Consider the following 14016-nt stretch of genomic DNA (forward strand, 5'->3'; position numbering starts at 1 on the left):
CGAAAACACTCATGATCGATCATGTTTTGGAGTTTATATTGATCTTTCAATTCAAATTTACTGAATATGGGGTGAGATTAGCTTCTCGATAAAAGTTTATTTGAATTGAAAAAACACCCACCGATTACAATTCAAGGGAAAGAGAGACATCAATCCTTATGTTTAGGAGTTTACATCAATATGAATAGAACCTGTTCATTTTCCTAGTGATGTCGATATGTGGACGCTTCTGAGTTCTTGCAGAAAACGAGTGTGCACCTATATATAATTATATATAAAGTTAGTGTACGCAAGGTAACTTCCCTTAAAAGTTTACTTAATTAACTCTAACAGTTTGGAATCATATATACATGGTAAGATTTTTTTTTATTTTTTGGACCGGAGGGAAGGCAGCCCACCAGTCCAAAAAAATTATGAATCATCTGTGACTCGCAGGAACCCAACTAACATCTGGATTCAACGTCGATTACCATGTGAGAGTAGTCAAGGTCCACTAACCCAAGGTTTTCCATCTTAAAAGCCCGCAAGCATCCAACAGTTAGGCCTCGTAATGACCTAGAATCTTTGGAAGCTGACACTTTCACCAACATTACATGGGTCATGTAGAACCCCAATACTCAATAGGCAAAAAATCACAAATAGTCACTGAGTTATGACTTATTCGACACTTAACTCACTGTATTTTCAACAATATCATTTAACTCACTCATTTTTACATCTGTCTTTCACTTAACTCACTGCCGTTAATTCTACCGTTAGAAGCCGTTAAAATTGAGGGTATATTTGTCAAAACGCTTAAAAATACATTTTTAACTTAAAAAAAATTCTAAATTTATCAATTTTTTTTTTCAATTTTTTTTCAATTTCTGGAATTTTTAATAAAAAAGGATTTTATTTTAATTTAAATATAATTTAAAAAAATATATATACCCTCAATTTTTAAAGTTAGAAATGCATTTTTTTAGTGTTTAGACAAATATACCCTAAATTTTAATGGTTTTTAACGGTAGAATTAACAACAGTGAATTAAGTGAAAGACAGATGTAAAAGTGAGTGAGTTAAGTAATATTGTTGAAAATACAGTGAGTTAAGTGTCGAATGGGTCATAACTCAGTGATCATTTGTGATATTTCTCCTACTCAATAACCTACCAATGAGAGACTTGTGAATGTTGGGACTCGAACTTAGGTGGGGGTTCACTTAAGCTAGTGTCTTGTCATTCCTGCCAACCCTCATTTTAACATGTATATAATAAGATTATTGATCGAAAAAGCCAGATACATCATACATACGATGAATATGAGTTGGTACAGGTGTGTGGTTTGTAGTTGGTCCGTAGAGTTGGAAAATTAGTACGTGTATGAATCCAAGTAGGATGCTTAGACAACAAAATAATTGAAAGGTTGGGAAATGGCTTTCAGGTCACAAATCAGATAGAAGCTCCCAACAGCATGGCATCATAGTTTGTTTGAATACCAAGTTTTGTTTGAAAGCCAAGACTAAATAAACCCACAGTGGGTAAGTCCTTTCTCATCACGTACTGATAGTCCTCATCAACTTTCCCCAGCTCATCCATCTAATTCTCCTCCTATATATTTTTCACTTCATAATTTTTTTGTTCTATTTTTCTCCACTCTTAACAATCCCTATCAGTCTATAACTATATATATATATCAATCACAAGCACATGCGTGTTTCATGAGCCAATAATAATGGTCAACTTCGCTGGAAGCTAGTTAGTCTTTATCATGCATTGCTAGTTCATTGCTGGAAAGCTTGGCTTCAGCTGCTTGATGAAGCGTACACAAGATTACCGAGTCTAAATTATATTAATCATATACATAATTCTAGTTTCCACTTATTAACATTAAGAAAATCCCTTCCCCTTTTCTTTGTCTTTTGAGTTATGACCTTTTAATGTTGTTACTATTGTACGCAGCTTTGTCATGACCATGGCTTCATGGGAGGTATGCATTGAGTTTGAAGGCTTCAAAGTGTTCACGTACTTCCTTGAATAAAATATGACTTCATTGTATCGTAAACGGGTAAATCGTAGCATTGGCACCCCCTCATTTAGTCGCATGATTTTAAATACAGATGTGCTAGGTAACTAGGAAATTCCTAGCTAGTCCAAGACAAGAAAGGAAGTAGGTTGAGTAACATGAACAAAATTTCAAAACCATGCCATTAATATATAAGAAAATTAAACATATAACCATAATTGTATCAATTGACTTCTGGTCTCATACATTAGTGAGCCAACCAAAAATAGAAAGAATAGGTAAGAAGAGAATTAGTATCTCTATCCTTTCATTGAAACCGAAAGCACAATTCCATCTGAAAATGTTGAAGCTAAACTTTCACAATTAGAGAGAACAGAGAACTTCTGTTTTCATGGAAAGTTCTAAAGTTAGGAAGCTATATGTTTCGTGATCATTGTAGTACCACAAGTAATAAATAGTATATAAATATATGACAATAGTCCCCGATCCATATAATATATATGAGGGTGAGTGAAGGAACCCACCTGCACTCCACATTCTAGAAGCTCAGTTGTTGTTCCTTAACAGTGAAAAAAGATAAAATACATCGAATAGGCTGATGCCGGCAAGGACAAACAAAAAAAAGTTTCTGCGGCACATATGACACTACTACTCCCATTTCCGATAAGAGAGGATCCACATTATGGGTCAAGGACCCTGTTATTAGTGGAAGGAAAAAAAAAATTACCATTGAAACTGTTTCTTGTGACTTGTATTTGAATTCTAAAGGTCATAGACAACATATGATTAGTTATCGTAATAACCGGAAATTGTAGCTTTAATTGTTAAAAACATTTAATAACCGGAACAACCAAGATTGAATTCATCTTCTTGGGCCACCCAAACACAACTCACCAACATCTATGGGCCAGATAAAAATAGAATCAAGTTCAACACAAGCATATTGGGCCTAGCTCCATTGCATGTAAGTTTATCTATTGGCCCCAGAACATGCTCATTATTCTGAATTCTGACCGAGTGCATACGAGTTACAACTGACGCCCAATAGTACTACCACTACTACAGATAGCAACAAGTAAGTCCTCTTCCTAAGAAGGCGTGCCATGAAAGCAAAGGCTAAACTTCAAGTCTCAAATGTGGTTAGCATGCATTGATGTAACGCTGCAGCAGATTGGTGCATCTTAAATTGACATTTAGCAGTCCAATTTCTGATCCTACCACTCGAAAATGACACAACTATACCTACATTTATGAGTTACATTTAGCAATGCAGTTAAGGTTTGATCCATTCGAATCGCGTGCCATGCACAGATTTGTGCACATGATGGTTACCATATATGAGATATCATTCACAGTGAACCCAGATTTAAATAAACATTGTGATATAGAAGCCGATTGTACACTAAATTTTTTTTTTGAACTTGAAGATGAGCTTGTCTCTCACAGAAATGGCAGAAGACGATGTCTATACGAAAGATGGAACAACTGATTATTGTAACCAGCCTGCCATGAAGAACAAAACAGGAACATGGAAAGCTTGTCCTTACATTCTAGGTAAGTAAATGAATTTATGGCATTGAAATATGATGAACAACAGATGCTTAGTACTTACATTCCTTGGCTATTATCAGGAAATGAATGCTGTGAAAGATTGGCTTACTATGGTATTAACACCAATCTTGTTAATTACCTCAAATTCCAAATGAACCAGAGGAATGTTGAGGCTGTTAATACTGTCACAAATTGGTCAGGCACATGCTATGTGACACCATTACTTGGAGCATTTCTAGCTGATGCATACCTTGGAAGATATTACACAATCGCTGCCTTCTCTATCATCTATGTTTTTGTAAGTTTATTTGTATGTTCATCAAACTAGGAAAATGTGTCTCTAACTAGATACTAACATGTTATGCTGCCAAACTGTAAACCTAGGCACACATTAAACAATCCACTGAATACATTTCAAATCGTAAAATATGACGTGAAAAGTCATTTATTTGTTGCAGGGAATGACACTATTGACATTATCAGCATCAATTCAAGGGCTAAAACCACTATGTGACAAAAACAATGTGTGCAATCCAACACAGATCCAAGCAGGAGTGTTCTTCACTGGACTGTACCTCATAGCCCTTGGAACTGGAGGCATAAAACCTTGTGTCTCATCATTTGGGGCAGACCAATTTGATGACACTGATGAGGCTGAGAAGAAGAACAAGGGCTCTTTCTTCAATTGGTTCTATTTCTCAATCAATATTGGTGCACTTGTGGCTTCCTCTGTGCTTGTTTGGATACAAACAAACGTTGGATGGGGTTGGGGATTTGGAATTCCTGCTGTGGCTATGGCGCTTGCTGTTGTGAGTTTCTTTTCTGGTACTCGCTTGTATCGTAACCTGAGGCCTGGTGGGAGTCCCCTGACTCGCATTTGCCAGGTGGTTGTCGCATCCTTCAGGAAATATAAAGAACAAGTGCCTAGGGATAAGTCTCTATTGTTTGAGACTGCAGACGAGGAATCTGCGGTTAAAGGAAGCCGCAAGCTTGATCACACAGAACAACTAAGGTGAATTTGTGAGCTTGTAACAAGGACAAAAGCATCCTTGAGTCCTTTGTGGCTTTTGATAGATAACTCTGGATTCTCTTTAGCTCAAAATTAGCACATTTAAGTGTCTGCTTAATAGTTAACACGTGCAATTTCTTGAACTTTAAGCTTTAAGATCAATCCAATGGTTTTCGAAAATATCATAACTTTGATTCCACAGAGGTTTTGCACCTAAGGCGTTGATGTTAATTTATATGATACAAATTGTATATAGCATCTAGGCTAGGGTGGCCTTGGCAACTAACCTACATGTGCCTATTTGCAGTTTTTACATCTCATACAAAATTTGAATATAATATTAATAATGCGGTCAATTTGGATCATTAACCCTCTAGAAAAAATATTATTAGCCTGGTTCGTAAGTGTTAGTTTGATATACATTGTTGATTCATTTCATAAGAGCTTAAACTTTTATGGTACACTAATTATATTTGAATAATGACATTTTACACTAAGAAACATCATATACTACTACCATTGCCTGTGAATTTTGCTTTGCATGCTGCATTTTGAAGACTCTATAAGGAATTTGCCTTTTGCAAACTGCACTTGTGGACTCATAATGATTTTTTCTTTATGTTTTTAGTTTCTTGGACAAGGCAGCAGTTGAGACTCAATCAGATAGAATCAAAGGCTCAGTGATGGAATGGAGACTCTGCACAGTGACCCAAGTTGAGGAGCTCAAGTCCCTCATAAGGCTACTACCGATATGGGCCACTGGCATTATATTCTCAGCGGTATACAGCCAAATGGGAACCTTGTTTGTGCTCCAAGGAAACACAATGGACCTTCACCTAGGCAACTCCTCCTTTGAAATCCCCTCCGCCTCGCTCTCCCTATTTGACACCATCAGCGTCATCTTCTGGGTTCCAGTCTACGACGGTGTCATTGTCCCATTTGTTAGGAAATTCACAGGCCACAAAAACGGGTTCACCCAACTTCAAAGAATAGGAATTGGGTTTGTGATCTCAGTCTTTGCAATGTTGGCTGCTGGGACTTTGGAGCTTGTGAGACTCAATGAGGTGAAAAAGCACAATTACTATGACCTCAAGCACATCCCCATGTCAATCTTTTGGCAAGTGCCACAGTACTTCATTATTGGGTGTGCTGAGGTTTTCACATTTATTGGGCAACTGGAGTTCTTCTACGAGCAAGCTCCTGATGCCATGAGGAGCTTGTGTTCTGCTCTCGCGCTGATAACGACTGCGTTAGGGAGCTATTTGAGCACATTTCTTGTGAACATTGTGACTAACGTGAGCACAAGAAATGGCAAAGCTGGTTGGATACCAGATAACTTGAATTATGGGCGCCTTGACTACTTCTTCTGGCTTTTAGCTGTGTTGAGTGTGTTGAATTTGGGGTTCTATCTTATGGTTGCTAGATGGTATACTTACAAGAGGGCAGTGGTTCCTAGTCATTGAGCTAAAGCAAATAGTACTTGAAGCTTCATTTCTTTCTAAAGCAAAGGATCCATTTTGATAGTTATGTTGTATTTTTTTTTTTTATGAAATGTCATACTAGGATTGACATGGCTCACCAAATGTGACATTCCGATTTAGTTATCCTTTGATGAAGTTTTTCACTAGTCAAGGCTAATGAGATCACACACTAGAAAATGTCTCCTGTTATGTACTTATGATTTTGACCTTCAAGAAGCTGCCTCTCAAATATTTTTTCAGTTGGATTTTTTAAAGGTGGTTGATCGAATAGAAGAATTAGCAATGTTGATGATTCAATGATATCAACATGCATTAGAGAGAGGAGGATAGAAGTATTGATGTGTTTCTGAAGTGGAGGATAATGTTAGGGAAATTAATCCCCCGTTGTTGGGAAATTAATCCCCCGCCATGCAAGTACTAGAAGTAGAGATGGAAAGAAGAAACAACCAAGCAAAGAAGACAACAAGTTTTAACGACGTTCGGCCAAAAAACCATGCCTACATCCTCGGAGAGTTTTCATCTTCACTATGAGAGAATTACACGAGTACAAGATACACCACTCAAGTTTATGCACAACTCGAGCACTCAAGTTTATATCCAACCCGAGCCCTTGTATCCAAAAAGATACCCCTTGTACACCGTCTCTCAACCTAGAAGATCACTCTACCCCAAGAGCTATACACGCCCTTGAACACAACTCCCCCTATCTTCTACATCTTGAAGACCCTTGGAGTTGCTCCTTAACCTCTCCCTTTTTGCCTCCACACAAGCTTCATCTATTTATACCATTGATAGAAGTCTCTAGACTCACTTCATCAATGCTCATTCATGAATCAACCACTCATCTCTCACATTAACTCCCTAGGAAGACTAAAAGGTCAATACATGAATTTAACCATGCATTTATTCCCAATGCATCAACTTGACCATGCATTTATACCCAATGCATGCACTTGACCATGCACCAATTTTCCATGCATAAGTTGTCACCTTGAATGCACAAACAATTAATACCATGCATTCATGCCATGCAAAATATCTCCACCAAGGAGGGATAGGCACCAAACCCAACAGATAAATCTTGCACGGTTGCAACATCGACTTTAGAAAGAGTACCCCATGCTGCAAGGGATCTTAAGTATGTGTACCATATGATGTGTTGGTATTTCATCATTTTATTTTTCGTCACGGAGTATATAGACTATTGTGCTCGAATTGTTCGTTCAATGGTTAAATACTTTTGATCTTAGTTGATTTTTGTAGAAATTATGTTTAAAGGGTAGTCAAAGAAAATGAAAGGTTCCAATAATATGAATAGCAAACTATAAAATGAATACAATAGAATAAGTAATCAGATGGTTGCTAAAATTTTTGTCTTGGTTTGTTGAAATCATCTTAATTATTTTCAACAAATAAGTTATTAACATATTTGTAGATGTAGTTAGGGAGCCACAGTAAGCGATAAACAAATTTGTAGATGATTATTTGGAATCTCGGTTATTATTTCTTTAGTACTTTCTCATGACAAAAAAGAATTAGAAGTTGTATTTTCATATATATATATATATATATATATATATATATATCTGGACTGGGGTGTCAAGTGGGATCTCTATGTTTTTCATTTTTGCCAAGAAAATGGAGTTTTCGATAATAATTGCGGGAAGGAGTCCAGGTACATGGTGAACCTACAAAGACATATTGGGATATAATATAATCATCTGTTTCTATTTCAATATCATACACATTCTCTAAAAAAGACAGAATCTTTCGAGTTGTATAATAAATAAGATTTTTTTTTTTTGAGAGAAAATAGGTCAGCCCTTTCATTAGATTCAGCAAGCAGTACAAAAACGAAACACCCCTATGGGGTCGACAGAAAGCAATCGTTCCTTAGAACCTCAAGAAACCCTATTCTAGAAGAATAAAATCCCAAAAAATCCCGAGTACACCCACCTTTTAGGAAATCCACGCACCATTATTCTAACAAAAACCAAGAAACCTCGAAGCAGACATAAAAGGGAAACAACTAAGGCACTGGTTTTTGCGACCCAAACAAAAATTAAACAATACTATGGGTCATAAAGACCCATTCCATTCTAACCCACAACAAAGGTGGATTCCCGCTCCCTAATCCAGTGAGCCCAAGAAAAAAGCCCACAAAGCATTCAAAGGCCCAAGGGGCCCAGTCCATCCACAGTTTGAGTGGAGCAATGGAGACAACGGCGTTGCCGCCGCACCAACCACCACCTCCACATCCATCTTGCCCGTCCATGCAGCCATTTCCGACTCCGTCATCAATAGCCACCTCGCCCCAGTCATCACCACCAGACGTCGAATCCAAACCAAGGCCCGCATCCCCTATAGCAACGCCGACATCACGAGCCGCACCACCAGTCCGCCACAAACCATCGCTGGTCTTGCCTCCATGCTCCCCATCGTTATCACGACGCCACCACTCAGATCGGGAAACCTGAATACCATAGCCACCAGTGCAGCCAACTTCGCTGTCGCCCAACACGGTAACAAGAAGGGGACACCAGTGCTGCGACTGCTGCCTCCAATCCATCACTCCAGGCTCCCTACCACCGTCGGAAGTCAGACGACCCCGATCCACAACCCAGTCACGCCGATCTAATACAAACCCTACCAGAACCACACCATCATAGCACAGCTCAGATCAGACACCCAAACATCAAACCTACCATCCCAAACAGCAACCCCAGGGAACCCACACCAAGGCGGCCGCGATCTAAGATCCAAACCGATGCCAACCGGTCGACCACGATCCAGACTCGCCGATCCGCCTTAAACCAATATAGCTCCACTCCCTTGGAGCTCGGCTTCAGATCAGCCATAGCCCAACCAGCACCCCCAGACATCCCCATCCAAGGCGGAACACCTAGTGCCAGATCGAAAACAGCAAGAAGAAATAGAGAGGTAGCCACAAGGCTAGCAATGGCCATGACCAAAGAGGTTTGGAAGGTTTGAGAATTTTGTCGATGGAGGAGGCCAACGATAACCCTAGCAGAGCACTAGGTCTGTGGCTTCAACTTTTGCCGAATATAATAAATAAGATTTACCTGTCTAAAATCAAATGGTCAATTTCTTTGGTTTTTTATATAAATGAACTTTGCAAGGAGTCCGGGGACACGATAAACCTACAAAGAGATCCTGAACGCATTGGGATATGACTTAATCATCTGTTTCAATTTCAAAATCACACACATTCTCTAAAAAAGGCAAAGTCTTCTGAATTGTACACTAAATAATATTGCCTTTCTGAGATGAAATGATAAATTTATTTGGTTTTGTATATAAACACGTAGTTTATGTTTTAATTGCATTTGTAGTACTAAAGTTGTGACGTTGGTATACCACAAACCCCTCAAATAATTACACATCACTCTTTGGGACACGTCCATATCAACACATTTTATTAACACAATTCGAGTCTTCTAAGCAAAAAGAGAAATCATGAAAGCATCTTTCAAGCAACCTCATTAGTAAGATTTTAATTTGGACCATAGTAATAGTTAAATTTTTCTTCTTCAAATAATAGGTATTTTATATCAATCGATGATTAATGAAAATGTAGTTTTTATATAAAGTGTACAGCTTGCTTGCAAGAGTCCTATCGTAAAAGAGCTACGCCAATCGCTCATAATAAATATGCACACTCATCAACGGTTGTCATTCTCGCATAGTCTCATGCTCGTAAATATAATTATTACGACGTGTTAAGACTTAAAATGGAGTACAAGATCCTCTCTGATTCTATTTCCACATATTTTCGTGGTTCGTTCTTTGCGAGTCCGAGCAGGAACCGGGCTCTTCCTCCTTTTGCTCTGATTCTAAGTCCCAACAAAATTCATTAATAGCCCTAATCTCCATTCATCAACCGCATAAAGATTCAGTCTTTTAATCGCCCTTTTCATCTTTCACTCCAAACTTCACCTTCACAGGTATGTGTTCTGTCTGCAACTCGATGAGTACTAATATCGATCACTTGTTCAGATATATACCACAAAACAGATTCAGTCTTTTCTTCTCTTTTCCTCTCAGTACTATTCCATTCATGTCAAGCATGTATAATTTCTTGGATTAAGAATGGTGGATTTTTTCGAACTTGCTCTGTATCGCTCTAGAATAACCCTGAATCAGAGTGCTTGCTTTTCCATTCCTTTTTTTATGTAAACTCTGCAAGCGCAATCAATGTTATTAATATGTTAATTGGGTTTTTGTTTTTTTCTCCTTGAATTCAGAATTAAAGTTTGAGGCTTTGACTTCCTCTGTGCTCTTACTCTGTTCTAAAGAATACGATGATGGGTTTTCGAGTTTCATCTTTTTACATTGAGCAACCCTTTTTTTATTCATACAGATGGTGACTTTCGTAATGATAACGCAATGCCTATATGCTTTACTCAGCTTCTGTTTATTTTTTTAATGTTGACATATGACATATGACATATGAACATATGTATGCCAGTTTTTTGAGCCCTTGTTTTTTCAAATACAAGTGCTCTATGTACAAGCTGCTTGAACTACACTTGTCATGAAAGGGATTTGAAAAGATAAGACAGATGGTTTGTAAGGTTGGCACCAATTGGTCCAATGCTGAGTGAAATATGCATTTTTGAGAATCTAGAATTGAGTTCATTCTCTTTTCAACAACCCCACTAAGAGTTTGGATATGTCCTAGGCTCCCAGCCAATGTTTTCACTTTCAAATTGTCATGATTCACTCTTATCTTAGCTCTTATGTAAGATGATTTTGTAGGTGACTCTCCGGTTTTAAACAGCAAGCAAAACAAGGCCTGGAAGATGGCTTTGGCGGAAGATGAATATACAAATGATGGCACTGTGGACATACATAAAAACCCTGCTAATAAGAGGAAGACTGGCAATTGGAAGGCATGCCGCTTTATTCTTGGTATGGTTTTATTGGTTATATTATGAATCCAGTCGGTTTTGGAGACCTTCATGTTTTTTCCTTTTTCCAATTTTGATCCCTAAATGATTCTGTTGCAGGAAATGAATGCTGTGAAAGATTGGCATACTATGGAATGAGTACCAATCTGGTGAACTATCTTCAGAAACAACTCAGCATGGGAAATGCCGCGGCATCAAAGAGTGTCACTAATTGGTCGGGAACTTGCTATGCCACACCACTGTTAGGAGCCTTCCTAGCTGATGCATATTTGGGAAGATATTGGACGATTGCCATTTTCTCGATTATATATGCTCTTGTAAGTTTTATCCGCACAATACTCCTCTTGAAGTGGCCTTTAACACATATGTTTTAGTGATCAGGTTATTTGAAACAACATCAAGATTGTAATTCAATCTGTATCTTGTCCAATATACTGATTTTTTGGTCTTTTTCTTCTTTTGCTCCAAGAAGTTCTGATCAAATTTTTCTTGGTGAAATTGTTGTTTTTTATGTTTTCCAAAAGACTGAACTTTAAAAATATATTGAAGACTCTAGAGTTTTTGTCCAGGGGATGGCATTCTTGTCTCTGACAGCATCTATCAATGGACTAAAGCCATCATGCGACAGCTCTGGTTGCCACGCAACTGCATCACAAAAAGCAGTCTGCTTTGGAGCTCTGTACATGATTGCACTTGGTACTGGTGGAATCAAGCCGTGCGTTTCATCTTTCGGTGCTGATCAATTTGATGAAACAGACGATACTGAGAAGGAAAAGAAGAGCTCTTTCTTCAATTGGTTTTACATGTCAATCAATGTTGGTGCACTTATTGCTTCCTCGGTTTTGGTCTATATACAAATGAATGTGGGATGGAACTGGGGTTTTGGGATCCCAGCAGTTGCAATGGTCATAGCAGTTGTGTTCTTTTTCTTTGGTAGCCCATTGTACCGACTTCAGAAACCTGGAGGGAGTCCCCTCACAAGGATTATTCAGGTCATTGTTGCATCCTGCAGGAAATTCAATGTAAAAGTCCCGGATGACAAGTCTCTTCTTTATGAAACAAGAGATGCTGAGAGTAATATCCAAGGAAGCCGCAAGCTTGAGCACACAGACAAGTTAAGGTAAGTGGTACTCAAAACTAGAGTTCAGTGAGCTACTTCAAATAATGTAGAAATATCAAATCCAATTATTGGTTACAAAAAACTATCAGTTGTTTCTGTTCTCAGATACTAGTTTCATTGACCAAGCGATTTAAGCCTCTTATGGTGTCAAATTTCAGGTTCTTTGATAAGGCTGCTGTGGAGGACCTGAAGAGCTTGGAAAACCCATGGAAAGTCTGCACAGTTACTCAAGTAGAGGAGCTCAAGGCCATCATCCGGTTGCTTCCAATATGGGCATCTGGGATAGTCTTTGCTGCAGTTTACAGTCAAATGAGCACAATGTTTGTTTTGCAAGGCAACACACTGGATCAACATATGGGCCCCAAATTCAAGATTCCATCGGCATCTCTCTCCCTCTTTGACACAGTGAGTGTTCTCATCTGGGCTCCTATATATGACCTAGTCATTGTCCCATTTGCAAGAAAGTTCACTGGTCATCCACGAGGTTTCACCCAGCTACAAAGAATGGGCATTGGCCTTCTCATATCCGTGTTTTCCATGGTTGTTGCTGGGATCTTGGAGGTTGTTCGGCTCGGGATTGTGCATAAAAACAATTATTATGACCGTGAATACATTCCCATGTCAATCTTTTGGCAAGTTCCACAGTACTTCCTTATTGGGTGTGCAGAGGTTTTCACATTCATTGGACAGTTAGAATTTTTCTATGACCAGGCACCTGATGCTATGAGAAGCTTGTGCTCTGCACTCTCACTTACAACTATTTCATTGGGAAATTACCTCAGCACTCTGCTTGTTACCATCGTAACTAAAGTTACCACAAGGAATGGGAAGCTTGGTTGGATTCCAGATAACTTGAACAGGGGACATCTTGACTATTTTTACTGGCTGTTGACCATTCTCAGCATCATTAACTTCCTTGTGTATCTCCTCATTGCTAAGTGGTATACATACAAGAAAACAGTGGATCGCTGACCCAATACAAGGCACAAGAGGAGGACTGGAGCCTGTGAATCTGCTATTGTAGTTTGTCTTTCTGTCATTTAAGGTTTGCTACTGAAAAATATGGTTAGGGGTTTGTGTGTTAATTTCGAAATAGATTATGGGTGTTTGTTAATTGTCGAAATAGATTATGGGTGTTTGTTAATTGTCTCAATTTCTATTCTGTTTGATTTCATGCACAGTAATCATTGTTAAGGTTGAGAGAACTGTCCAAAACCTGCATTTTTCTTTGTTCTGTATCACTGTTGCATTATAGGTACATGCCCTAGTTTTCTTGGCCATGTATGGTCAAGTCAAGTAGACCCCTTCAATCCCTTTGAGAAGAACCCTATTTTCAGAGAAATCTCTTACCCCTCACGCCTGTTCTGAGATCTGACTTGTGAGAAAACAGATCAGGCATTGCTTGGACTAACTCTTAGCTACACTCTTAGATGAGGCTAGGAATATGTCCTGGATACTGGGTAACCATGCCGACGAATTTACGTCAGCTGACAAACATTTCCGAGGACAATCAAAAGATTTTTATCTACGAAACAATCGTCGCTAGAATTGTGCTTTTTTTTTATTATTATTTACTTATGTGGGAGCTTTTGTACTCAAAATTTTCGTCCGAAAATCCCCGAAAAGGTGAGATAGGCCTTTAATCCCCTTATATATCTTGATCTGAGGCTACATTAGTCTTGTATGAATCAGGCACACTGTTTATTTGCATGAATCAAATAAGCAAATAGAGTCGAAGCCAGCAACACCATCATCCTCAAGAAAATGGAGGTTTGATATATTTGATCAACAGAGTTTTTAGATGGTGATATATTAAGAACTGAAAATGACACGACGTCACACTGTTTTTGAGACAATTTGATTAGTCGATTTGAATTAATAAATAAAAGAAAAGACTGTAATTCGATAAATACAGAGGCCA

At 38.4% G+C, this 14016-nt stretch overlaps 2 protein-coding genes across 3 annotated transcripts; both read left to right on the plus strand.

Annotated features, from left to right (window-relative positions):
- Positions 1-3451: 3451 nt before the first annotated feature.
- LOC133719763 (protein NRT1/ PTR FAMILY 8.1-like) lies at positions 3452-6026 on the plus strand. Its single transcript, XM_062145936.1, has 4 exons — positions 3452-3557; positions 3635-3852; positions 4013-4566; positions 5192-6026. The coding sequence occupies exons 1-4, from the start codon at positions 3452-3454 to the stop codon at positions 6024-6026; spliced, it is 1713 nt and encodes a 570-aa protein (XP_062001920.1).
- Positions 6027-9810: 3784 nt separating this feature from the next.
- On the plus strand, positions 9811-13300 carry LOC133719762 (protein NRT1/ PTR FAMILY 8.2-like). Of its 2 annotated transcripts, XM_062145934.1 has the most exons (5): positions 9811-10009; positions 10824-10976; positions 11075-11292; positions 11545-12095; positions 12254-13300. In XM_062145934.1, exons 2-5 carry the CDS (start codon positions 10868-10870, stop codon positions 13065-13067), a joined length of 1692 nt encoding a protein of 563 aa, XP_062001918.1. In that variant the 5' UTR covers positions 9811-10009; positions 10824-10867; the 3' UTR covers positions 13068-13300. The 2 variants fall into 2 exon arrangements, with proteins under 2 accessions (XP_062001918.1, XP_062001919.1); XM_062145935.1 differs by lacking the exon at positions 9811-10009 and having other exon boundaries at positions 10686-10976.
- Positions 13301-14016: the final 716 nt, after the last annotated feature.

This window comes from Rosa rugosa, chromosome 7 (genome assembly GCF_958449725.1).
Source record: "Rosa rugosa chromosome 7, drRosRugo1.1, whole genome shotgun sequence".
NCBI lineage: Eukaryota > Viridiplantae > Streptophyta > Magnoliopsida > Rosales > Rosaceae > Rosa > Rosa rugosa.